At 43.3% G+C, this 27,682-nt stretch overlaps 1 protein-coding gene across 1 annotated transcript in view; it reads right to left on the bottom strand.

Annotated features, from left to right (window-relative positions):
* LOC145345571 (putative tubulin polyglutamylase ttll-15) overlaps positions 1–27,682 on the bottom strand; it is a 117,171-nt gene that overhangs the window by 17,693 nt on the left and 71,796 nt on the right. Inside the window, 5 exon segments of the mRNA XM_080193408.1 lie at positions 771–833; positions 8,735–8,801; positions 12,126–12,234; positions 13,463–13,541; positions 18,017–18,113. Of these exon segments, the coding sequence (XP_080049534.1) occupies positions 771–833; positions 8,735–8,801; positions 12,126–12,234; positions 13,463–13,541; positions 18,017–18,113 (415 nt within the window).

Here is a 27,682-nt window from a genome sequence, read left to right as displayed (position 1 = left end):
TCAAGGTCATTCAGCCTCTGATCTTTGGGTAAACATTCTCCAAGACACATGGCAACACAGAATCGCCGTGCAGAAACTGATAGCCAAGTTCCACACGCATTAGGATGGCCTCAACCAGGATCTTGGATTCATGTCACACTATCAATAACTCCCATGACTTGCCCGGGCTTATAAAATCTTACTAACTGCCCTGGCTTGAGACAATTCACATCTCTTTAAGAACATAAGAACATAAGAAATAGGAGCAGGAGTAGGCCAACTAGCCCTTCGAGCCTGCCCCGCCATTCAATAAGATCATGGCCGATCTGTTGTGGCTCAGTTCCACATTCCCGCCCTCTCCCCATAACCCTTAATCCCCTCTCTTATCAAAAACCTGTGCTTAACCCTCACTCCAGTCACATTGTCTGCACCTGAAAAAGACTTGTTTACTTGTTAAGACTCACATTCCAACCATTATCTTGTAATTGAGTCTGTGTCTATCTATGCCTATATATGCTGAACTCTCCACTCACCTGATGAAGGGGCAGCACTCCGAAAGCTTGTGATACCAAATAAACCTGTTGGACTTTAACCTGGTTGTTGTGAGACTTCTTACTAGAACGGAATCAAAAAGACCCTAAATGCACTTCATGCAGAAACTGTACACTGTCAGAGACAGAGGAGACTTTCCGGGCTGAATCCAAAACAGGATGTTGTGCCTGTCTCCTATTAATCCAACCCCCTGATATAAGTAACAGGATTATTCAACTTTCCAATCTTTACTGACTGACCTGTTGATAGATGTTCCTGTTGGGAGGCAAGTGTTCTGATGATAGGTTAGGTGACATGTTCGCCTGTGATGCAACAACGAATACCAAACCAGTTAGCAATCACCTGCTTATAAAAATTCATTCAATGTGAAAGATAAATTGTAACGTTTTCCAGTTAAACCATCATGAGTACTCTGGTCACATACATTCTATGCTATCAACAGTGCATCTGGTTCCAGTTCCCCACCCAATTTTTTATTTTCTTTGCTGAAGGTACTGGCTTCTCCTGATGTACAATTTCATGGTTACAAATACATTCTTCCATCAAAATGGGCATCACTTTACGATTCTAGCAAATATCACAACCAAGTCTGGTGAGTACATGCATGCTTACAATGTGTGCCAAAACACATGCACACATTCTATCAGGTGGCATTTGGCACCAGTTGATATCAACAATTGATATTTATAAATTATCGTCAAAAATACCTATAAAATATCTACCAGAAGGAGAATGGTAAAGGATGAGGAAGAGTGCAGAGCTGTTAAGGAGCTTCTATCTGTTTGCGAACCTGTAAAACAAAGCAGTTCATGTAGAAATAGCAGCACCAATATTCCCAGCAGCTGGAGAAAGACTATGGGCAGAATTTTCTACCCAAAAAATCTGCTTTCATAACAATGTGAAAATGGGAGTGTTCCAACCTGGTCTTTTGGGAGAGTTTGGCACTGCAATCTTCTGGCACTGTCAGTTTTCTGATAGCTGGGAGCTTTGTATCGGCAGGGGGAATGTAGCCGAGGAATTGAGCAAATTGGGACTCTTTTCCCTTGAAAGACGGCGACTGAGGGGGAATCTAATAGAGGTATATAAGATTATGAAGGGTATAGATAGAGTAAACAGAGGTAAGCTATTTCCTATGTTACAGACACACAAGTACAAGGGGCCACGGGCTTAAGGTGAGGGGGGAGAGGTATAACACAGATATTAGAGGGAGGTTTTTCACACAGAGGGTAGTGGGGGTATGGAATGCTCTGCCAAGTAAGGTGGTGGAGGCAGGCACGCCGGAGTTGTTTAAGAGTAACTTAGACAGGCACATGAGTGGGTTGGAGATGGGAGGATATAGGAGATTGTTTTAAATAAGGTTCATTAGCATTGGGGCGTCCCTGGTAAATTTAGCGCTAGCCTAGACTATGAATCTAGGCTAGCGCTAAATATTAAAAAAGGATAGTAAGAGTTTTTATAAATATATAAAAAGGAAGAGGCTGACTAGGGTGAATGTTGGACCCTTAGAGGATGAGAGGGGAGATTTAGTGGTAGGGGATGGGGAAATGGCTGAGGCCTTGAATAACTTTTTTGCTTCGGTCTTCACGGAGGAGGACGCGAATAGTTTGCCGGGTGTTAGCGATGGAAAGAGGGTAGGAGTGGAGGGCCTGAATGAGATCATTGTTACAAGAGAGGCAGTGCTCGACAGACTAGAGGGCCTGATGGCGGACAGGTCCCCAGGACCGGATGGAATGCATCCAAGGGTTCTGAAGGAAATGGCAGAGGTGATAGTGGATGCCTTGGTGATTATTTTCCAAACGTCGCTGGATTCTGGGGAAGAGCCGGAAGATTGGAAAACGGCTAATGTTATGCCGCTGTTTAAAAAGGGTAGCAGGCAAAAGGCGGGGAATTATAGGCCGGTTAGTTTAACGTCTGTTGTAGGAAAAATGCTTGAATCTGTAATCAGAGGAAATAGCGAGGCATCTTGAGAAGAATTGTTTAATAGAGCAGACGCAGCACGGATTCGTTAAGGGGGAGTCGTGTCTGACGAACTTATTGGAATTCTATGAGGATGTGTATAGTGTGGTGGATAGAGGGGAACCGGTGGATGTGGTGTTTCTCGATTTTCAGAAGGCGTTTGATAAGGTGCCGCACAAAAGGTTGTTACAGAAGGTTAGGGGGCATGGAGTTGGGGGTAGGGTGTTAGTGTGGATAGGGGATTGGCTGTCAAATGGGAGGCAGAGAGTGGGGGTCAATGGGTGCTATTCGGATTGGCGGATGGTGACTAGTGGAGTGCCCCAGGGATCGGTGCTGGGGCCTCAGCTATTTACCATTTATATAGATGATCTGGAGGAGAGAGCTGAGTGTAAGGTGTCGAAATTTGCTGATGACACAAAGATAAGTGGAAAAGCAAATTGTGCAGAGGGTGTGGAAAGTCTGCAGAGGGATCGAGATAGGCTGAGTGAGTGGGCGAGGACCTGGCAGATGGAATACAATGTTGGCAAGTGTGAGGTTATCCACTTTGGTAGGAACAATAGTAGGAAGGACCACTACTTACAGGGTGAAAAGCTGCAGCATGCTACGGTGCAGAGGGACCTGGGGGTCCTTGTGCATGAGACACAAAAACCCAGCCTACAGGTGCAGCAGGTGGTCAGGAAGGCAAATGGGATGCTGGCCTTCATAGCGAGGGGGATTGAATATAAAAGTAGGGAGGTCTTGCTGCAACTGTACAGGGCACTGGTGAGGCCGCAGCTGGAGTACTGTGTGCAGTTTTGGTCGCAGCACTTGCGCAAGGATATTTTGGCCTTGGAGGGAGTGCAGAGGAGGTTCACTAGGCTGATACCGGAGTTGAGGGGGTTGAGCTATGAGGAGAGGCTGAACAGACTGGGCTTGTACTCGTTAGAGTTTAGAAGGATGAGGGGGGATCTTGAGACGTATAAAATGATGAAAGGGATGGATAGGGTAGAGGTGGAGAGGTTCTTCCCGCTCAGAAAGGACAGCAGGACTAGAGGGCACAGCCTCAAGATAAGGGGGGGTTGCAGTTTAGAACAGAGTTGAGGAGGAACTTCTTCACTCAAAGGGTGGTGAATCTCTGGAATTCTCTGCCCGTTGAAGTGGTGGAGACTACCTTGCTAAATATATTTAAGATGCAGGTAGATAGGTTTTTGGTAGACAGGGGGATTAAGGGTTATGGGGAGAGGGCGGGAATGTGGAACTGAGCCACTTCAGATCAGCCATGATCTTATTGAATGGCGGGGCAGGCTCGAAGGGCTAGATGGCCTACTCCTGCTCCTATTTCTTATATTCTTATGGTAATGTAAAAGGATATGGTATGATAATAATGTTTTTTTTTCTCTTTTAATTCACAGGTTTTAAGTCGGTCTGCCTTGTTGTCCAACAAGGGGCATACACACGATGGGTCGTACTGGGGCTGCTCTTGAATGTTTGAGATTGGCCTAGTGCTTCATGTTGTTAGTGTGTGCTTAAACTGGACCAGATACTGGGCAAGATGACAGCTCAGTGACTATCACTGATTGCTGTGCAGACACATGGATTTGGGCCGGTGTCTGTGGGAGTTTGCGCATTCTCCCCGTGCTTGCGTGGGTTTTCTCCGGTTTCCTCCCACACCCCAAAGATGTGCTGTTAGGCTGATTGGAAGTAATAAATTGTCCCTAAATTAGTTTCCCTCAATGTGGATTGTCATAAAAACAATAGATAAGGGTCATGGGTGGAGGGGGGGACTGGTAACATTAAAATGGCGGCGCGGGCTTGTTGGGCCGAAGGGCCTGTTTCCCGGGCTGTTTGTGTTCTTTGTTCTTGGAATGCCGGGGATGTCGGCTTCAGAGTGCTTGGGTACCATTGTGCAGGGTGCCCTGATCTCCTCGGGAACCAGGAAATCTCCTCCCACCAGGTGCAAATTGGGTTTTGGCCTCACAGGCTATCTTCCCGGCTCACCATGGCTGATCGACCAGAGCAGGAAGATCACACTCAATGAAGGGACCAGGCAGCTGCAAAGATTTATGGAAGTTGGAAGTTAAAAAAAGGGGTCTTCAATTTAAAATGGAGATGAGATGAAATTTTTTCACAGAGGTTTGGAATTCTCTTCCTGAAAAATTGGTGAGTGGAATAAGCGTTAAGAACATAAGAACATAAGAAATAGGAGCAGGAGTAGGCCATCTAGCCCTTCGAGCCTGCCCCGCCTTTCAATAAGATCATGGCTGATCTGAAGTGGATCAGTTCCACTTTTCCGTTCTCTCCCCATAACCCTTAATCCCCCTGTCTATCAGAAACCTATCTACCCGTGACTTAAATATATTCAGTGAGGCAGCCTTCACCTCTTCAACGGGCAGAGAATTCCAGAGATTCACCGCCCTTTGGGTTATTGCAGGTAACCCAATGCCCCCTTGCTTATCGAGAACCTATTTCCTTAAAAACATTCAACAACTTGGAATTTGGCATGGCCGATGCGCCTAACCAGCACGTCTTTTGGACGGTGGGAGGAAAGCGGAGCACCCGGACGAAACCCAGGACTAGGGGGGCACAGCCTCAAGATAAGGAGGGGGGGGGGGGCAGTTTAGATTGGAGTTGAGGAGGAACTTCTTCACTCAAAGGGTGGTGAATCTCTGGAATTCTATGCCTGTTGAAGTGGTGAAGGCTACCTCACTGAATATATTTAAGTCACGGGTAGATAGGTTTCTGATATACAAGGGAATTAAGGGTTATGGGGAGAGAACGGGAAAGTGGAACTGAGCCACGACAGATCAGCCATGATTTTATTGAATGGCAGGGCAGGCTCGAAGGGCTAGATGGCCTACTCCTGCTCCTATTTCTTATGTTCTTATGTTCTTAACGCTTATTCCACTCATCAGATTAACCATTTTATTAAATGATTGAGCAAGCTCAAGGGTTTGAACGTCCTATTCCTTTCCTTTTTGTTCATATGTACATAGAATTCACCCATGGACAGCTGGATAAACACCTGTTCCAATATTACTTAGAAAAGGGGAGTATCCAACACCGTTCCCCCCTGTCCCATCATTGAAATTACGGATCACCCCACCCACATACCACCCAGGCATGAAGATGACCTAGCCCAAACTTGACCGCCCCCTTTTGCCCTCCGGCCACCCACCCACACAGCTCTATTTCCCCCTTTTGGAAACCCTGAATCACCCTCTCTTCAGGCCAAGCACCTTGGCAATGCCAACAGTGCACTGCCTCCTTGCACCCTGGCATGGCATGGAAGGGGATCAATGAGGTTAAGTCCAGTGGCTGTTCTCCCCTTTTGTGCTTTGAGACTGCAGAGGAAGGATCCCTCAAGGATCCTGGGGGTTGGGTATGCCCAGGCTGGAAGCAAGGGATTGCCTTCACCACTCTCTGACGAGATGGGGGTATTGTGGCTGAACTGTCACTTCCAGCCCTGTAGATCTGAAGACCAGCCCTGGCATGGTGATTTCATGATGTGGAGATGCCAGTGTTGAACTGGGGTAAACACAAGCTTTCAGAGCACACTGTTCCTTCGTCAGGTGAGTGGAGAGTTGTGCAGGGCATATAAAGGCACACACAGTTTACAGAATACTGATTAGAATGCAAGACCAGGCAAGACTGTTCCCTTCCTGTTGGCAAGCACTTCAGTGGTCACAGGCATTCGGCCTCTGATCTTTGGGTAAACGTTCTCCAAGGCGGCCTTCACAACACATGACAACGCAGAGTCACTGAGCAGAAACTGATAGCCAAGTTCCGCACACATGAGGACAGCCTCAACTGGGATCTTGGGTTCATGTCGCACTATCTGTAATCCCCATGACTTGCCTGAACTTGCAACATCTCACTTACTGTCCTGTCTGGAGACAATACACATCTCTTTAACCTGTGCTTAATGCTATCTCCACTCACATTGTCTGCACCTTTAAGACTTGATTAGCAGATTAGCTGTAAAGACTCGCATTCTAATCAGTATTCTGTAAACTGTGTGTGCCTTTATATGCCCTGCACAACTCTCCACTCACCTGACGAAGGAACAGCGTGTTCCGAAAGCTTGTGGCATTTACTATCAAATAAACCTGTTGGATTTTAACCTGGTGTTGTGAGACTTCTTATGATAATTTCAGGCAGCCCTATCAGAAGCTGCAGATGAGAGCAGGCCGCTTTGAAGTCCTCTGAAAGAGAGGAGATGTCAAGTTCACCTGGGGGAGGGACGGGGGAATCCAGTCTGTCCAGCTGTGCACTCAGCCCCCAGTAGCTGCACACAGCTTTGATTTAAGGTGTTGAGGCTTCCCAGCAAATAGATATCATTAAACCTGTTCCATAGCACTTGAAGCCTTTGATCTGTAACAAGTTCAACCTCATAAAAGATTCAGCATCAGATCAAGGGATTTCTATCACCCTCCAGCCAACTGTGTTTATTTAATTTTCCTTCACCGTTGACTGCATCTTAAATGCCTCATTGATCCTGACTGCAATGTGGTCCGTCTAACGCTGATTGACAGTTTGTGGTTTTACATCTTCTGGAGGAACCACTCCCCTCCATGGTGGCCCGCTCAGCAAAACTGCCACTGCGAACTGAGTCCCACCACCTCAATAAAACAAAGGTTTTCTTGACATAACTCGGTTCCCCATCACCCTAGCACAGATGATACACATTGGAATCAAATAACTATAAGCTGTTCCTCAGGATAAAAAAGTATTAAAAAATGAGTAGCACCAGAGCTTGTGAAAACGCAACTGCTCCCGTAATTACATCATGTGACTCCCTCCCCCACCCAAGAGAGGTTTTTAAAAATTATTTCATGAAATGTGGGTGTTGCTGGCAAGAACAGTATTTGTGTCCATCCCTAATTGCCCTCAAGAAAGTGATGGTCTTTTGAACCCTGCAGTCCATTGATACAGGTCCACTCAGAGTACCGTTAAGAAGAGAGGTGCAAGATTTTGACTCTGCATCAGTGGAGGAATGGCAATACATTTCATGTCAGGATGGTGCGTGACTTGGAGGAGGACTTGAAGTTGGTGTGTTACCATGCAGCTGCTGTCTTGTCCTTCTGTGTGGTAGAGTTTGTGGGTTTGGAAGGTGCTATGGAAGATACCTTAATGAGATGCTATAGTGTATCTTGTATACAGTACACACTGCTGCTACTGTGTATCGATAGTAGAGCGATTGAATGGATAGGGTGCCAAACAAGCAGGCAATTCTGCCCTGGGTGGTGTCAAACTTCTTGAGTGATGTTGGAGCTGCACTCATCCAGCAAAGGGAGAGTATTCTATCATAGTCCTGACATGTGCCTTGAGTTTTGAGGAGTCAGGAGATAAGTTATTTGCTGCACAATTCACAACCCCTGACTGCTCTTGTAGCAACAGTATTCATTTGGCTGGTCCAGTTCAGTTTCTAATCATTGATGGTTCCTAGGATGTTGATTATCGGGGGGATTCAGTGATATTATTGCCATTGAATATCAAGTGGAGATAGCTAGATTCTCGCTGGGTGGACATGGTCATTGCCTGGCAGTTGTCAGCGAATGTCACCTGTTCTTTTGCCGCCAAGGCTGAAAGTTTTCCAGCATAAGGATAGGGGTGGTTTCTGAGGAGTAGTGAACGATGCTGAATTTTATGCAATCGAAGGATAGAAATAAACTATTTCAAGTGATGCTGGACTCTAGGACTGGAAGGCACAGTCTAATAATTAGAGCTAGACCTTACAGGAGTAAAATCAGGAAAGATTTGTAAACACTAAAGGTGATAGAGGTTTGGAACTAACTTCTAGAAACCCTAATTGATAGTAGAAAAGAATTAAATCTGTGTTTAATAGATTTTTGTTATCAAAAGGCATCAAATGATCAGAAACAAATGTGGATATCTGGAAGTTGGTCACAGAACAGTCATGATCTCAGTGAATGATGGAAAAGATTCCAAGGATGACCTAAATCGATATTTCAAAGATCCATTGTTGATTGTTATTCAGTAGCTGGAAGGTTAACGTGCGTGCACTTTAGGTGAGGATAGCATTGGGTTTAGATTTAATACCTTCTGGGGTTCATAAAACCATCCAACACTCAATGTTCATGCTCACAAATGGAGAAGGATCTCTAGCTCCGATAATGTATCTAAACAAGAGTCAATCACACTGGCATGATAGGAAATTCTGCTTTAAAATAAAGTCCAACATTTAAAACAATGTGCCCCCAGACCAGTAAATTTAATTGTTAATTAATTCAGTGCAATAGTAGCATACCTCCATTAGATAAACTTTAATATCTTCATCAACAACAAAGTCAAAGCGAACAAGTTCAAAGAAATTCCTGCCCAAAAAAAAACAAAGGAAAGATAAATAACAACTTTCTTCCCATCAATCAATAGAAAACAACAATCTCATCTATCAGATCATATCTTCCTGTCATTTCAATAATGGGAATTATCCTCATGTCAATTAGATGATAGGAGGCAATGGCCTTGTGTAATATCACTGGACCAGTCATCAGGCATAATGCTCTAGGGACCTGTGTTCAAATCCCTCACAGTAACTTCATTGCAGTGGACTGTAAGCTGTACTTGTGACTAATAAATAAACTTTTATGGCAGATGGTGAAATTTTAATTAATTAAGTATCTAGATAATGCGGACCACCTTCTGTCAGTTGGATAATTGAAGCCACCCTCAATCAAAATGAAACAACCTCCATGTCAATAGATAAGGTGCACCAACCTCTCCATCAATTAGATCATCAGAACCAACCCTTGCAGTCAATTTGTTCACAGAACCAATTCTTCCTTTTAACATGCCAGAAAACAGAAACCGCCTGTTTAATTATCTAATCAGATATTAGGAATTAAATGTAAGGAATTATCCACCACTTCCCTCTCCCCCACCCACTTCCCTGCCTACCACCAAAATCAATAAGAAGGCGATTGTTCTCACCCCAGGCTAATAATGCAGGCATTAAGAAATAAGAACATAAGAAATAGGAGCAGGAGTAGGCCATCTAGCCCCTCGAGCCTGCCCCGCCATTCAATAAGATCATGGCTGATCTGTCGTGGCTCAGTTCCACATTCCTGCCCTCTCCCCATAACCCTTAATCCCCTCTCTTATCAAAAACCCATCAACCCGCTTCTTAAAAATTCTGCAGATAAGTGTCCTTGGATTAAACAACTGTTTCATCAATGATCTTGGGACAGATTTTTTGGTCCCATCCATGTTGCAGATCAGCCAAATGTCTGCTGACTTCAGGCAATAAGTTTAAGTTTATTCACTAATGTGACAAGTAGACTTATGTTAACCACAATGCAATAAAGTTACTGTGAATAATTTCAGGAACAGAAAATCCTGACTGACCCTTTTGTCTGTTAAGGTCAAAAGGAATGCAGTTTGATCAGAGGTGAGACAGTTTGTAAGGCATTTCTACAGTTTTCTGATCCATTCACAGCCCCTATGATAATGGAGCAGACAGTTTCAGCCTACAGTAACAGGACTTGATCTTCAATGTCACTATCCTCCTGAGTCTATCAAAATCTTCAGGGGGGGTGGATGGGTGGGGGTTATTTTTGACCAGAAACTTAAATGGATAAGTCATAGCAATACCATAGTTACAAGAGCGAAACAGAAAATAGGTGACAAGCAGTTCATCTTGTGATGCTACTGTGCCTTTAAGAAACGTATTTTTACTGGTATCGGAAATTTAGTTCTTGGTGGCTGGATGGTTCATAACTGGAGATAAGGATTGCCTCTGTCTCTTGAAGTGGTTTACTGCCAGAAGCTAGAGACCAGCAGTGGCTCTACCTCTATTTCGAGGTCTGCTGGAGGTTATAGGGCTGGGGAGTCAGAGTTTCAATTCTCTCATCAAAGGAGTAATTCACAACAGGAGTTGCAGAGTTGCAAAATCACATGAGAGTTCTTATCTTCTGTGCTAAATTTGGGATGGGTGTATGTTTGCAAGGAAGTGTGTTGTGTTGGAAGAGTGCATTCAGTTGTTAAGGTTTATACAATATCATGGATGTCTTTTTTCTTGTTTGTAATTGGTAAAAATTACTGATAATTTTTTTATGTGTTAACTGTATTCTTAAATAAATAAATTTTGTTTGATAAAAGCTCCCTACTGGGTTATTTAAATCATATCTGCAGTGAAACATCTTACGCTTACCCTAGCCAAATTCAAAGTGTAATTCAAAGTGGTCTAGGCTGTGTAAGAGAATTTGCTCTAATACTTGTAATTGAAATACGTGTGATGAAGCAGGTTCAAAATGGAAGATGGAGTGAAACCAGCATGGCACTCAAAGTATGTTATCGAATGTAATTAGTATAGTAGTCAGACTGATATGACTGAATGAAATATAACCAATATAATTACCCATGTAACCCACCAAAGTTGGTATAGTAAACACTTATTAATGAATATAGGCAGTAGCCTCCTGAGGAACACTGGACATTGTCCAGTTGTCCAGCTTAATACGTGACTATAGCAAAAAGGAGAGTAAAATAAACACGTTTTCTTCACTAATTGATCTAAGTTAGCTAAACCACGATTATTATATAAACAGAATAGTTTAGATAAGGGCAGAGACTGGAACTACCATGGTTTCAAGGGCAAAGAGATGTATTAATGAGGGACCAATCTCAAGCAGGGTAGATAAAGGGCTAGCCCAGAAATAATGATGGCTAAAACAAGGAAATCTAAGGGTAAGATAAGAGTTCTGAGATATGGAGCTGTAACGTGCATAAAAAGACTGTAAGCAGAATGATTCATTGGATTGATCTGGACATCCCGGCTTTATTGTCTTGTACTGGAAAATAAAGTCTACTGCTTGGAGGATTACAACTCAGACTCTCTGTTTCAAACGGTTAAAATCAGTTGTCGTCCTGGGGAACCACGACAGCTGTCTTCATAAGATACCTTGAAGTGTCTGACCTGGATTATAACAATCTCCTGAGCTTTTAAGCTTCTCCATAACCTCCAGCTCAAGTCCAGAGTATAATGAATACTTTCCTTTTGTCTGAATAGGTGCAGATGTAACACAATATCTAGAAGAAAACATCAACCTGCTGTTGAGTCCCACCCAGAAAGTACAGCTGTCTGAATATGGGTGAGGATGAAGTCAGGCTTGATCATGATAAGTGCCCCTGGTCAAATAGTTAGGGTGAGATACCAGAAGGATTTTGGCATCTGTGAAAATAATCCCATTATGTATCACTGCTTCAGGGTGAAAGGAGATAAAAGTGGATAGATTTGAGGAAACAAATATTACTTTCAATTCATTCTTCGTATGTGGGTGATGCTGGCAAGCCCAGCATTTATTGTTCATATGAAACTGCCCTTAAGAATGTGGTGAGCTGCCTTCTTAAAATGCTGCAGCACAGTTAGGTGCTCCCATGATGGAGTTAGGTAGAGAGTTCCAGTGTGCATGATGTATGAAAGATACGAATTCAGACAGGAATTTGGAGGTGAAGGTGCTCCCAGATACCTATTTCTCTTGTCCATCTAGATAGTGGAGGGTTTGGGATTGGAACATAAGACTATTTCTGTTTGCATTCAAATATTGAAGTGAGCCAGGTTAATGCAGGAAAGTGCCCTGTGTTGCTCTGATCATCTGCATCTTGTACATAAAGTATATTAGTCTGATGATTGCACATACCTTGTAGATTTATAGTTGGCACCATACTTTATTAGCTCTAATTCTTTCATTAGGAAAAGTTCCTGGATAGCATTCCTTATCTGGAACCAGAGCTTCTCAGGATGATGGCCTGATATAAATGATGGTAGAAATGCAACTGAATAAGAAATTAGCAATTTTTCCACCAACTGGTAAGTATAGATAATAGTTACATAAATACTATCTCCAGATTTCATACCATTAAAAAGAATTGCTACCTTCTGCCTGTTTGAAGAAAGCACCTCCACATATTGCAGGAATAGGTTTTGGTTGTTAACAAGATAGAATTAGAATTACAATTATCTTTTGATGTTCCTTTAAAAGCCTCAGATTACTCCAAAGTGCTTTGCGGCAAAAAACTTGCTTTTGAAACCTCGTCAGTTCTTTTACAGATGAATACGCAGCTATGCAGTGAGAAATGGACTGCCAAACTGTTTGGATGGGATTGACTGAGGAATAAATTTTGGTTCAGCAAGATCTCCCTCTTCTTTAAAAACTGCCATGTGCACAAGAGGCAGGACCTCAGTTTAATGTCTCATCTGAAGGACAAAGCGACAGAGTAGGAATTCAACCTATGATTAACTTACTGAGGCTACATTGCTATCTTTGAGCAATAAAAACAAGTTACTCCAGTCACTGAGATAGAAATTAAAAATAAATGTAACCGTTGTAAGTGTACAATTTAGTCAGATATGCATACTAAGAGGCTGGTTCATGGAGGGTGCAAGAGCAGATTCATCATAATAAGGGGGGATCCCCATAATAAGGGGGGGTGCAGTTTAGAACGGAGTTGAGGAGGAACTTCTTCACTCAAAGGGTGGTGAATCTCTGGAATTCTCTACCCGTTGAAGTGGTGGAGGCTACCTCACTAAATATATTTAAGTCACGAGTAGATAGAGTTTTGATAGACAAGGGGATTAAGGGTTATGGGGAGAAAGCGGGAAAGTGGAACTGATCCACTTCAGATCAGCCATGATCTTATTGAATGGCGGGGCAGGCTCGAAGGGCTAGATGGCCTACTCCTGCTCCTATTTCTTATGTTCTTATAATACATAGGTGATATTATGTTGAAGAATGAATATACTGCTCCCATAAACATGTTCCTTTTTTGTTCTGGGGGTTATTACAAAAAATGTTTAGAAATGTAAATTGTACCAAAGAAGCAGAAATGGCAAATCATTCATTCCATCCAAAAAAGGGGAAAGAAATAATCTAAGAAATTGTAGCCGGCTAACTTTATTTTGGTTATCTTCAAATTGATTCAGGCCAGTGTGTTAGCAGCTAACCCAGTGAATAGTATTATCCAGTAAAGCACTCACTGTGTGTCTGGAGATAGAAGTTCAATGATTGTTTGTGGCTGTACTTCATGTGGTTGTAAGCAGTCTGTAATGATGGTATCTGAATAAAGATAAAGTCTCACTGACGTGTTGTCACCTGACAAACATTAAATGATTACAGAGCATTTTGATTTAATAAATGATTTGTCTGGTTACACATTAATTTTCTCCAGGAAGAACTCACACTGAACAATTAAATTATTCATTGTTCTGCTTGAAAAAAAAGCTCATAAGAACTAGGACATAAGAACTAGGAGCAGGAGTAGGCCATCTGGCCCCTCAAGCCTGCTCTGCCTTTCAATAAGATCATAGCTGATTTTTTTGTGAACTCGACTCCACTTAACCACCCACTCACCATAACCCTTAATTTCTTTACTGTTCAAAAGTTTATCTATCCTTGCCTTAAAAACATTCAGTGAGATAGCCTCAACTGCTTCACTGGGCAGGGATTTCCACAGATTCACAACCTGTGTGTGAAGAAGTTCCTCCTCAACTCAGTCCTAAATCTGCTTTCGCCTTATTTTGAGGCCATGCCCCCTATTTCTAATTCCATCCACCAGTGGAAACAACTTCCCTGCTTCTATCTTATCTATTCCCTTCATAATCTTATATGTTTCTATAAGATCTCCTCTCATTCTTCTAAATTCCAATGAGTATAGTCCCAGTCTACTCAGTCTTTCCTCGTAAGCCAACCCTCTCAATTCCGGAATCAACCTAGTGAATCTCCTCTGCACCCCCTCCAGTGCCAGTATATCCTTTCTCAAGTAAGGAGACCAAAACTGTACACAGTACTCCAGGTGTGGCCTCACCAGCACTTTGTACAGCTGCAACATAATCTCACTGTTTTTAAACTCCATCCCTCTAGCAATGAAGGACAAAATCCATTTGCCTTCTTAATTATCTGCTGCTCCTGCAAACCAACCCATTGAGATTCCAGGTTCCTCTGCACAGCAGCATGCTGCAATTCTTTTACCATTTAAATAATAGTCCGTTTTGCTGTTATTCCTACCAAAATGGATGACCTCTCATTTATCAACATTGTACTCCATCTGCCAGAACCTTGCCCACTCACTTAGATAATCTATATCCCTTTGCAGACTTTCAGCATCCTTTGTACACTTAGTTCTTCCATCTATCTTAGTGTCATCTGCGAATTTTGACACACTACACTTGGTCCCCAACTCCAAATCATCTATGTAAATCGTAAACAATTGCGGTCCCAACACAGGCCCCTGAGGCACACCACCAGTCACTGATCACCAACCAGAAAAACACCCATTTACCCCAACTCTTTGGTTTCTGTTACTTAACTAATTCTCTATCCATGCTAACACATTACCCGTAACACTGTGCACCTTTAAGTTATGTAGCAGTCTTTGTGCCGCACCTTGTCAAATGCCTTCTAGAAATCCAGATACACCACATCCACAGGTTCCACATTGTCCACTGCACATGTAACGCTCTCAAATAATTCCACCAAATTTATCAAACGTGATCTGCCCTTCATGAACCCATGCTGTGTCTTACCAATGGGACAATTTATATCCAGATGTCTCGCTATTTCTTCCTCGGTGATAGATTCAAGCATTTTCCCTACTACAGCAGTTAAGCTAATTGGCCTATAGTTACCTGCCTTTTGTCTACCTCCTTTTTTAAACAGTGACGTCACATTTGCTGTTTTCCAATTTGCAGGAACTACCCCAGAGTCCAGCGAATTTTGCTAAATTACCACGAGTGTTTGCTATTTCTCCCGCCATTTCAGTAACCTGGATGCATTCCATCAGGACTAGGCGATTTATCTATCTTTAGCCCCATTAACTTGCCCAATACCATCTCTTTCATGATAATGATAGTTTCTAGGTTCTCACCTGTGTAGCCTTCCTGTTATCAATTTTTGGCATGTTATTTGTGTCTTCCGCTGTGAAGACCGACATAAAATGCCTCAGCCATTTTCTCATTTCCAGTTATTACATCCCCCTTCTTATCCTTTAAAAGACCAATGTTTACTTTCACCACTCTTTTTCGTTTTATATATTTGCGGAAACTTTTGTTGCCTGTTTTTATATTCTGAGCTAGTTTACTCTCATAATCTATCTTACCGTTCTTTATAGCTTTTTTCATGGCTTTCTGTTGACCTTTAAAGATTTCCCAATCCTCTGGGTTCCCACTAATCTTTGCCATTTTGTATGCATTTTCTTTCAATTTGATACCGTCCTTTATTTCCTTAGATATCCATGGCTGATTATCTCTTTTTCCACAGTCCTTCCTTATCACTGGTATATACTTTTGCTGAGCATTGCAAAAGATCGCTTTGAAAGTCCTCCACTGTTCCTCAGTTGTCCCACCATAAAGTTTTTGCTCCCAGTCTACCTTAGCAACTCATCCCTCATCCCTTTATAGTCTCCTTTGTTTAAACACAAGACATTGGTATTGGAATTTAACTTCTCATGCTCCATCTGTATTTTAAATTCAACCATACTATGATTGCTTCTTCCAAGAGGATTCCTAACTGCAAGATCATTAATTATTCCCATCTCATTACATAGGACCAGACCTAGGATGGCTTGTTCCCTTGTCGATTCCATTAGATACTGTTCAAGGAAGCTATCACAGATATATTCTATGAACTTCTCCTCAAGGCTGCCTTAAGAACATAAGAACATAAGAAATAGGAGCAGGAGTAGGCCATCTAGCCCTTCGAGCCTGCCCCGCCATTCAATAAGATCATGGCTGATCTGTCGTGGCTCAGTTCCACTTTCCCGCCCTCTCCCCATAACCCTTAATCCCTTCTCTTATCAAAAACCCATCAACCCGCTTCTTAAAAATATTTAGCGAGGCAGCCTCCACCACTTGACTGACCTGGTTTGACCAATTGACATGTAGATTAAAATCCCCCATGATAATTGCTGTACTATTTTTACATGCATCCGTTATTTCTTTGTTTATTTCTCACCCCACCATGATGTCATTATTTGGTGGCCTATAGACTACACTTATCAGTGACCTTTTCTCCTCACTATTTCTAATTTCCACCCAACTGGATTCAATCTCTTCTTCCATAGAACCTATATCATCTCTCACTACCACCCTGATATTATCCTTAAATATCAGAGCTACACCACCTCCCTTACCTTTCTGTCAGTCCCTCTGAACTGTTCGATACCCCTGGATATTCAACTCCCAGTCGTGACCATCCTGTAACCATGTCTCCGTAATGGCCACAAAATCACACTCATTCGCAATGATTTGTGCTGTCAACTCATTTACCTTGTCTCAAATGCTACAAGCATTCAGATAAAGTGTCCTTTTGCTAGTTTTTGTAGCTTCTTTTTGAATTCTAACACTTCCATTATTAATATCTCCTGAATTCTCCTTCCTTTTAACCTTTTTCCTGATTTTTGATGTAGTTGGAACCTTCACCCCAGATTTTATCCTTGCTCCCTCCTTCTTGGACTTCTTACATAGGTTCCCATCCCCCTGGGATACTAGTTTAAACTCATGAACTGTATAGGCTTGCACACAGATTCCTCCACCTGCTGACTGCTCGATACAGTTGGGGAGTATTGCACAGAGCATAACAAAGGGGGATGGATTCAAAACAATCGAAGATTACAGCACAGGAGACCTTTTGGCCCCACTGAATCCATGCCAGGTCCTTGCAAAATAATCCAAGCGTAAGCCTCCTGCTGTCCCCTATATCTTTGTCTATTTTGAATATTTATCGATTTTTTCTTTGCAATGCTGTCAGTTCAACCATTTTCTGGTGCAGTTGATTGAGAGAAGAATGTTGGCCAGGACACCAAGAAAGCATCCTTCAAATAAGGGAAAGAAGGACATGCATTTATACATTACATATCACAATCTCAGAATGTTGCAAAACACTTTACAGTCAATAAAGTACTTGATATATATGGGAAAATATTATAGCCAAGTTATACACATCAAAGTCTTACAAACTGCAATGAACAACCAGATAACCTGTTTTAGCAATGTTGACTGAGGACTAAATATTGGCCAGGACATGTCCGGACCACTACACTACCCCATTCCCCACTCTTCTTCAAGGAGTGCCATGAGATATCCACCTGAGAGGATAGGAGGAATCTCAGTTTATTACCCAAACGATGATCTGATAGTGCAGTATTTTCTCAGTACAACACTGATTGGCCTAGATTATTGACTCTGTAGTGCAGCTACATGGCTATGACCAGGTCTACACACAGCCCACTGACTTAGAGATGAGAGCACTACCATGGAGTTATCCAAATAAATAATGTCACGGAGTCTTCACTAGCCACTTGGACAATTAGAGCTGGTGAAGAATGACTTGGTTTATCAACATCAGTTTCGTACTGCAGTGCTAGTCCAGATCATTCTCTCAAATTTTGGAGTCAAGTGAGTTCTTGGAAATGTGAGCGCTGCATTTAAGGATGTAAATTAGAACAAGATTCACTTTCCCTTTCGACTTCCCAACTGCCTGCAGGAAGATGAAAACTGTAATGCACTCTACACTTGTGCTGTGTGTAAAACATTCACCTGCCAGGTTGGGATAAAATCGTCTGCTACCATATACTTTTTCACATTGGTCGGATCAAAGGGGTAATATTCTCGGCTGCAAAACCTTAGAAAAAGCAGAAATACAAATCAGAGATTGGCCAGAATTTGAGATACTTGCTGAAGGAGAAAATGATCTCCTGTTTCAATTAAAACTGCTTTGGTCTCCAAAGAATCCCCAGATGCTGCCCAACATCTCACCCTTAGCACATACACACTAACCTTTTATCTACAAAATGCACATTGCAGCTAAACAAACTAAAATGAAACAAAAGAAGGAAAAATATACAGACCTTTTGTTATCTGCAAACAGAAGGCAAGTTAACTGTATATTTTCTAATGCAGGGATCAATACAGTCCAACAAAATCTGTCACTGATAATTGTCAGAAAGATAACAAATGCAGAAAGTGTAAGTAGATCTAACTGGTTGATTGGGTGACATTCTGAACTTGGGGAGTGGGGCTACTTAGTAGGGTAAAAAAGAGTTAGCCTCATCCTATGTTTGACTCAAACTGAGAATGTTGGAATAGGGAAACAAGACGTTCCATTCCTCATGACAGACATTCCTCACCTTGACATACAAAAAGATCCAACCACTATCTGTGAAAAAAAACAACCCTAGCATCTTCTATTGGAAGATACCCAAGCTTTTGTATTTCTGCTACAAAGTCAGTCAATCACTCCTAACAAAGAGCAGTAGACTCAGCACAGACAAAGCATAAAATATGTGACAATTCTGCTCTTCATTGTACAACCATTCATAACCATAATCACCCAGATTACTGGAAGTACACTGGTTATAAAAGTACGATATAGAACAAGTTGGGCATAAGACGCCGAACTGAACTTCCTTGTAACCTAAGATCATCTGTATGATATTTCCGTATCATACCAATCCAATACCATACCAACAAGATAGCACCATGGCATAGTAGTTATTACTGCTGCATCACAGATCAAGGGACCAGGGTTCAATTCCTGGCTTGGGTCACTGTCTGTGCAGAGTCTGCACATTCTCCTCGAGCCTGTGTGGATTTCCTCCGGGTGCTCTGGTTTCCTCCCACTCTGAAAGACGGGCTGGTTAGGTGCATTGGTCATGCTAAATTCTCTCTCAAACAGGTGCTGGAGTGATTTTCACAGTAACCTCATTGCAGCATTAATGTAAGCCTACTTGTGATTAATAAATAAACTATATACACTATCTGTCTTTATTGGAAGAGGCTCCTGCCCATATAAAAGTTGCATTGCCAAAAGATTACACTTGGGAGCACGACAGATCTATTACAAATTCCTGTCCTCAACAACACATAAGCAAGGAATTTGTGATGCTGTAGCCTCCAATTCATTGGAAATCAATGCATGGGCATACTTTCTTCTCAATATATTAGTACAATCCAGTGTAACTGACTGTATGGGTGCAAAACAAATTTAAGCAAAAGTGAGTTTGCCCCTGTAGTAATTCAAACAAATGCCAGTTTCTCGTCACCAACATCCTTTGTTGTGCATCAAAGGAACAGGCCAATCCTGTGCTTACAGTCATGAAGTCTTCACCCTGGGACCTACCTCCGGGTAAAGTTACAGGCTTACAACCCCACTGGCTGCTTTCCATTTGATGAGCCTCCCGCTCACTCAGGCAGGCAACTCGTACTCCACAAAGCCCGAGAGTAGATCTGTTGATGATCCCCCATGGCCTACATGATCATCATACCAACCACCCCCCCTCCCCTTAGGTCCTCTCCAAGCTGCAAGTAGATGCTTTCCGTCGCTTGGTGCTCAGGCAGTGGTCTGTTGAAAGCAGAGCTGGGTCAGGTGGTGTAAACCAAAGAAGGGACCTTCTCTTTCAGATGGAGTGTCACAGGGTTACTGGTGCAGGTTCCTCCTCAGGTTTTGCGGCAGCCTGGAGACCCACTTCTTCAGCCTCCATCTCAGAGTCTGTACCTTTGCTACCAAAGGGTAGCTGACATGGAGTCAGCTTCAAGCTGAGAGCTGGCAGTGGCAGTGGCTATCTCCATGGCAGGTGGTGGGAGCTACTCAGGCAAGGATTCTTTGGATCTGAGATGGTTTAAGTACGTCTTTTGGGTTTTGACCTGAACTTCTCCATAATGATCCCAGAGACCAAAGTGAGACCATCCCTGAAGCTCCTTACATGTACCATATCACCCATTGCAAAAGTTCTTTTCGTTCACATGGAATCAAAGTTCTTTCTGGTTTTCCTGTTGGGACTCCATCCCACAGCCCGCTCACACCCCCCCACCCCCAAAACTGTGGGAATAAAAGGCTCAATCTGGTATGAAGCCATCGTCCTATGTTGGTGGGCAATGTGGTCTTGTAATCAAAAAGAAAACATGCCTGTTTAGTCTCCATAGATGCCGTCGGTTTTTTCTTCATATTATTTTTGAAGGCTTGAACTGCCCGTTCTGCCAGCCCACTTGACGATGGATGATGGATGCCACAATTTCTTGATCGTAGCCTGAGTAGTGTGGAACTCACGGTGCACCTCCAGCCACTTAGAATGTATGTCATCTTGATTTAAAACATAGAACCCACGAAGGGAGCTGCAAAGTCTGCCAGGCCACTCCCATGGGTGTAGGGAAACTGAGGGTGGGAGTTTTTGATTTCCCTGGCAAAAATCACATTTACCAAGTCTGTGTGGCCATTATGCAGCGCCATTAATATTGGACGTTGTCCTGGAGGCAGAATGATTACTCGGGACCCCCAAAGAATGATCCCATCCTCAACATTAAGTTCAGTTTTCATAATAACAGAGGATATCATTTCTTCGGAGGATCATCTTTGGATTCCATTGTGTAAAACCATGTGTCTAATTTTGGATAAGATTGGGTCTTTTGGGATCCAGGCTTTAATCTGCCATGCTGACACTGGTAAGGTCTCCAAAACGTTCAGAGTCATCACAACCTCTTCTAATGCTGGTAAAGTAACCAGGATTGTGGGCAAAGGGTGACAATTCAGTGCATCCAGCTAGCTCAGGGTGTGTTGCAGAATATATTCATAGGCTGTCAACAACAAGGCCCAGCGCTGTATCTAAGCGGAAGCGATGGGGGAACTGCTTTGTCCTCTTTGAAGAGGCCCAGTTTATGGGTTTATGGTTGGTAACTAGACTGTGGGTGTATTGATGGAACTTCTTCACACCAAATACGACTGCTAACCCTTCCTTCTCAATTTGAGAATATCATCACTCTGCATCCAAAAGGGTCCTGGAGGCGTACATGATGGGCTTCTCCAGTAACGTGACAGCATTGCACCAACCCCGGAGGAGGAAGCATCAGAGATTAAAATAAATTATTGTTGAGGGTCACAGTGGGCCAGTAAATTGGATGACAGTAACTGATGTTTAACCTTAGAAAAAGCTAATGCGTGCTGAGCTTCCCAAGACTATCTGGCATTTTTGTACTAGGGTGTGCAAGGGTACCAGCATGGAAGCCAAATTTGGGAAAATTTTCTGTAATAACTGACTAACCCTAGGAAGAATTTTAACTCCATGGTTTTCCTTGATGGCCTTTACTTTATCCTCTACTGGATTTAATATCTCGTCATCTACTCAGTAGCCTAAATAGGTTGCTCTGGCCACCTAGAAAATGCATTCCTCTCTCTTCAAGCAAACTCCTGCTGTGGAAAATCTCTGCAAGACTTCTTCTAGGTTGGCCTGTTCCTGTTCTGGAGCCCCTGTGACCAAGATGTCATCTAAGTACACTGCTACCTTGGATAGTCCTTGAAAGATGTTCTCTACAAGTCTTTGGAAGAACTTCCTTTTTGGCTAAGCTAATAATCTTCTGGTGGAAGCTTGAATTTCTTCATTGCATCCAAAGCCGAAACTTTACCCACACATTTCTTTTATTGATCAAAATATTCTTGATGTGGGATGTCAGCTGATGACAGCATCAGGCTCAGCTGAAAGACCTGTGAACCTTACTGTTGATCAATCACTGTCAAGTCACATACATGATGAATGTCCTCTCTGATGAGATATCAAATAACTGTGAGCAAACATGAAGCTGTACCTCGTCACAAATGAACGCATTCAGAAAAAAGGGTTAAGAAATTAAATATGAAAGCTCCACTTTTGCCTGCAGTAGAGAACTTTTGTCACTAGAGGGATTTGATCAGCCCTGTACTATAAGACTGACATGAACACACTGCACTGAATTTTAATGGTTAAAATAGTCTACTGTTATAAAACTGGATGGATTTTTGGAAAATTAGGAATTATTATGTGTATTATATGTGGTAAGCCAGTTGTGATGATGCAGAGCATCTTGTAAATTGTAATATTCTAAACAGTATAAATGAACACGCATAATGAGGGGGTTGCATTTTCAGATATTTTCAAGGGGAGATGTTGCAAATATCTGATTTCATCATTCATATGTTTTAGAAAGTCTCTTTTAGTTTTAACAATCTCTATAGTGATGTGCCCATTGAAGTGATGGAGGCTACCTTGTTGAATATATTTAAGTCATAGGTAGATAGATTTCTGATAGATAAGGGAATTAAGGGTTATGGGGAGAAAACGGGAAAGTGGAACTGATCCACTTCAGATTAGCCATGATCTTATTGAATGATGGGGCAGGCTCGAAGGGCTAGATGGCCTACTCCTGCTCCTATTTCTTATGTAACCAGCATTTATTGCCCATCCCTAATTGGTCCTGAAAACGTGGTAATGAGCTGCCTTCTTGAACTGCTACAATCCCTATGGTGTTGGTACATCCACTGTGCTGTTAGGGAGGGTGTTCCAGAATTCTGACTCAGTGACAATGGAGGAACAGTGATATATTTTCAAGTCAGGATGGTGAGTGGCTTGGAGGGGAACTTCCCTGTTTCCCAGTATCTGCTGCCCTTGTCCTTTGAGATGGCAGCAGTTGTGGGTTTCGAAGGAGCTGCCTAAGGGACCTTACTGAGTTCTTGCAGTGAATCTTGTAGACTGTATACACTATGCCACTGTGCATCGGTGATGGAGGGACCGAATGTTTGTGGATGTGGTGGCAATCAAGTGGACTGCTTCAGCCTAGATGGTTTCAAGAGTCTTTAGTGTTGTTGGAGCTGCATTCACCCAAACAAGTGGACTGGATTCCAGCACACTCCTGATTTGTGCCTTGTAGATTGTGGGCAGGCTTTGGGAACTGAGGAGGTGAGTTACTAGCTGCAGAATATCAAATCTCTGACCCGCTTTTGTAGCTGCAGTATTTCTTTAGTTAGTCCAGGACTTGTTAACTGAGGATCCAGCGATGGTAATGCATTGAACATCAAGGGGCAATGGGTAGATTCTCTTTTGTTGGAGATGGTCATTGCCTGGCATTATATAGCATGAATGTTACTTGCCACTTGTCAGCCCAAGCCTGGATTCTGTCCAGGTCTTGCTGCTTTTGGACATGGATTGTTTCAGTTTCTGACATGACTGGTGCTGAACATTGTGCAATCATTAGCTAACGTCCCCCTTCCATCCTTATGATGGAAGGATGGTCATTAATGAAGAAGTTAAAGATGGTTGGGCCCAGGGGCTTTTACAGCACTAGCTGCTGTATTAAGAATAAAGAACAGTACAGCACAGGAACAGGTTCTTCAGCCCACCAAGGCTGTGCCGACACAGATGCCTCTTAATCTAATATTTTCTTGCCTTTATGTGATCCATATCTTTCTATTCTCTGCCTATTCTGTATCTATGATGTGGAGGTGCTGGCGTTGGACTGGGGTAAACACAGTGAGAAGTCTCACAACACCGGGTTAAAGTCCAACAGTTTTATTTGGTAGCACAAGCCACTAGCTTTTGGAGCACTGCCCCTTAATCAGGTGAGTGGGAGTTGTGTTCACAAACAGGGCATATAAAGACACAAACTCAATTTACAAGATAATGGTTGGAATGCGAGTCTTTACTGGTAATCAAGTCTGAAAGGTACAGACAATGTGAGTGGAGCGAGGGTTAAGGACAGGTTACAGAGATGTGTATTAGAACATAGAACATAGAAAAACTACAGCACAAACAGGCCCTTCAGCCCACAAGTTGTGCCGAACATATCCCTACCTACTAGGCTTACCTATACCCTCTATCTTACTAAGTCCCATGTACTTATCCAAAAGTCTCTTAAAAGACCCTATCGAATCCGCCTCCACCACCACTGCCGGCAGCCCATTCCACACACCCACCACCCTCTGAGTGAAAAACTTACCGCTGACATTTCCTCTGTACCTACTCCCCAGCACCTTAAACCTGTGTCCTCGTGTGGCAGCCATTTCAGCCCTGGGAAAAAGCCTCTGAGAATCCACTCGATCAATACCTCTCTACCTCTCTACAGGGTTAAAAGAGGACATGAGAAGATCTTGGCTGATAGGATTAAGGAGAATCCTAAGGCGTTTTACAGGTATGTCAAGAACAGAAGGTTGGTTAGGGCAAGATTAGGGCCAGTTACAGACAGCAGAGGGAAGTTGTGTGTGGAACCGGAAGAGATTGGTGAGGCATTGAACCAATATTTCTCTTCGGTGTTCACGCAGGGGGACATGAATATAGCTGAGGAGGACACTGGGTTGCAGGGGTGTAAAATAGACAGTATTGCAGTTGATAAGGGGGATGTGCTGGATATTCTAGAGGGTTTGAAAATAGATAAGTCCCCTGGTCCGGATGGGATTTACCCTAGGATTCTCTGGGAGGCAAGAGAGGTGATTGCAGAGCCTCTGGCTCTGATCTTCAGGTCGTCGTTGGTCTCTGGCATAGTGCCAGAAGATTGGAGGATAGCGAATGTTGTCCCATTGTTTAAGAAGGAGAACAGAGACTTCCCCGGGAATTATAGACCGGTGAGTCTTACTTCTGTTGTGGGCAAGGTTTTAGAAAAAATTATTAGGGATAGGATTTATAGTTATTTGGAGAGTAATGAATTGATTGGAGATAGTCAGCATGGTTTTGTAGCGGGTAGGTCGTGCCTTACTAACCTTATTGAGTTTTTTGAGAAAGTGACCAAAGAGGTGGATGGGGTAAGGCAGTTGATGTGGTATATATGGATTTTAGTAAGGCGTTTGATAAGGTTCACCATGGTAGGCTTCTGCAGAAAATGCAGATGTATGGGATTGAGGGTAGTCTAGGAAATTGGATCAGGAATTGGCTAGCAGACAGGAGACAGAGGGTGGTGGTTGATGGTAAATATTCGTCATGGAGTTCAGTTACGAGTGGTGTGCCTCAGGGATCTGTTTTGGGGCCACTGCTGTTTGTAATTTTTATTAATGATCTGGATGAGGGTATAGCTGGGTGGATTAGTAAATTTGCTGATGACACCAAAGTCGGAGGTGTGGTAGATTGTGAGGAAGGGTGTCATAGTTTGCAGGGAGACTTAGACAGGTTGCAGAGCTGGGCTGAGAGGTGGCGGATGGAGTTTAATGCGGAGAAGTGTGAGGTGATTCACTTTGGTAGGAATAACAGATGTGTTGAGTATAGGGCTAACGGGAGGACTTTGAATAGTGTGGAGGAGCAGAGGGATCTAGGTGTATGTGTACATAGATCCCTGAAAGTTGGGAATCAAGTAGATAAGGTTGTTAAGAAGGCATACGGTGTCTTGGCGTTTATTGGTAGGGGGATTGAATTTAGGAGTCGCAGCGTCATGTTGCAACTGTACACAACTCTGGTGCGGCCGCACTTGGAGTACTGTGTGCAGTTCTGGTCCCCACATTACAGGAAGGATGTGGAGGCTTTGGAGAGGGTGCAGAGGAGGTTTACCAGGATGTTGCCTGGTATGGAGGGGAGGTCCTATGAGGAGAGACTGAGGGATTTGGGGTTGTTTTCGCTAGAAAGAAGGCGGCTAAGAGGGGATCTTATTGAAACATATAAGATGATTAGAGGTTTAGATAGGGTGGATAGTGATAGCCTTTTTCCTTGGATGGAGAAAGCTAGCACGAGGGGGCATGGCTTTAAATTAAGGGGTGGTAGTTATAGGATGGATGTCAGGGGTAGGTTCTTTACCCAGAGGGTGGTGAGGGATTGGAATGCCCTGCCTGCTGCAGTTGTAAATGCGCCTAGTTTGGGGGCGTTTAAGAGATCTGTGGATAGGTTTATGGACGAAAAGGGATTGGTTTAGATTAGTGGGTCATTGTTTTTTTTTAACTGGTCGGCGCAACATCGTGGGCTGAAGGGCCTGTTCTGCGCTGTAATGTTCTATGTTCTATGTTCTACATCTTATACACCTCTATCAGGTCACCCCTCATCCTTTGTCTCTCTAAGGAGAAAAGACCGAGCTCTCTCAACCTATCCTTATAAGGCATGCCACCCAATCCAGGCAACATCCTTGTAAATCTCCTCTGCACCCTTTCAACAGCTTCCGCATCCTTCCTGAATTGAGGCGACCAGAACTGAGTACAGTACTCCAAGTGGGGTCTGACCAGGGTCTTGCTGCAGCATTATCTCCCGACTTCTGAACTCAATTCTACGACTGATGAAGGCCAGTACACCACATGCCTTCTTAACCACATCCTCTACCTGCGAAGCTGATTTGAGAGTCCAGCCAGGACAGTTAGTGAGATTTTGCAAACCCAGGCAAGTCGTGGGGGTTACAGATAGTGTGACATGAACCCAAGATCCCAGTTCAGGCCGTCCTCATGCATATGGACCTTGGCTATCAGTCTCTGCTCAGCAACTCTGCGCTGTCGTGTGTTGTGAAGGCCGCCTTGGCTTACCCGAAGATCAGAGGCCGAATGACCATAACTGCTGAAGTGTTCCCCAACAGGAAGAAAGCGCTCTTGCCTGGTGATTGTTGAGTGGTGTACATTCATCTGTTGTTGTAGCATCTGCATGGTTGCCCAAATGTACCATGCCTCCGGACATCTTTTCCTGCAGCGTATCAGGTAGGCAACATTGGCTACCGTGTATGTACCGTGTACCTGGTGGATGGTGTTCTCACATGAGATGATGGCATTCAGGTCGATGATCTGGCATGCCTTGCAGAGGTTGCTGCGACAGGGTTGTGTGGTGTCGTGGTCACTGTTCTCCTGAAGCCTGGGTAGTTTACTGTGGACACTGATCTGTTTGAGGTTGTGCGGTTGTTTGAAGGCAAGAAGTGGGGGTGTGGGGAACCATTCTGGACTATGAAGAAAGAATCACAGAATACTACAGTGTAGAAGAGGCCCTGCGGACCATCGAGTTGCACGCTCAAAAAATTCAATCATGTTTGTTAGGCATGACCTCCCATTGACAAAACCACGGTAACTATCCATGATCAAACCTTGCTGCTCCAAATGGAGATAGATTCTCGCCTTCAGAATCTTCTCCAGTAGTTTCCCAACCACCTCTGTGGTTGGGAAACTACTGTCCTGGACTAAATTCTGGGGAATGAAGTCAGACATGTCATTGATATGTCAGTGGGAGCATTTGGTGACAGCGACCACATGATTCAATTCAAATTTGTTATGGGCAAAGAAATTGACAAGTTGCAGGAAAAGATTTTGGACTGAGGGAGAGTAGATTTTTACAAATTTATGCAGGATAAGAACATAAGAACATAAGAAATAGGAGCAGGAGTAGGCCATCTTGCCCCTTGAGCCTGCCCCGCCATTCAATAAGATCATGGCTGATCTGTCGTGGCTCAGTTCCACATTCCCGCCCTCTCCCCATAACCCTGAATCCCCTCGCATATCAAAAACCCATCAACCCGCGT

The sequence above is a fragment of the Carcharhinus amblyrhynchos genome, chromosome 7, assembly GCF_965287045.1.
Source record: "Carcharhinus amblyrhynchos chromosome 7, sCarAmb.v2.hapA, whole genome shotgun sequence".
Taxonomy (NCBI): domain Eukaryota; kingdom Metazoa; phylum Chordata; class Chondrichthyes; order Carcharhiniformes; family Carcharhinidae; genus Carcharhinus; species Carcharhinus amblyrhynchos.
Note: the sequence above shows the minus strand (reverse complement) of the source record. Positions and strands in the feature narration are given on the sequence as shown.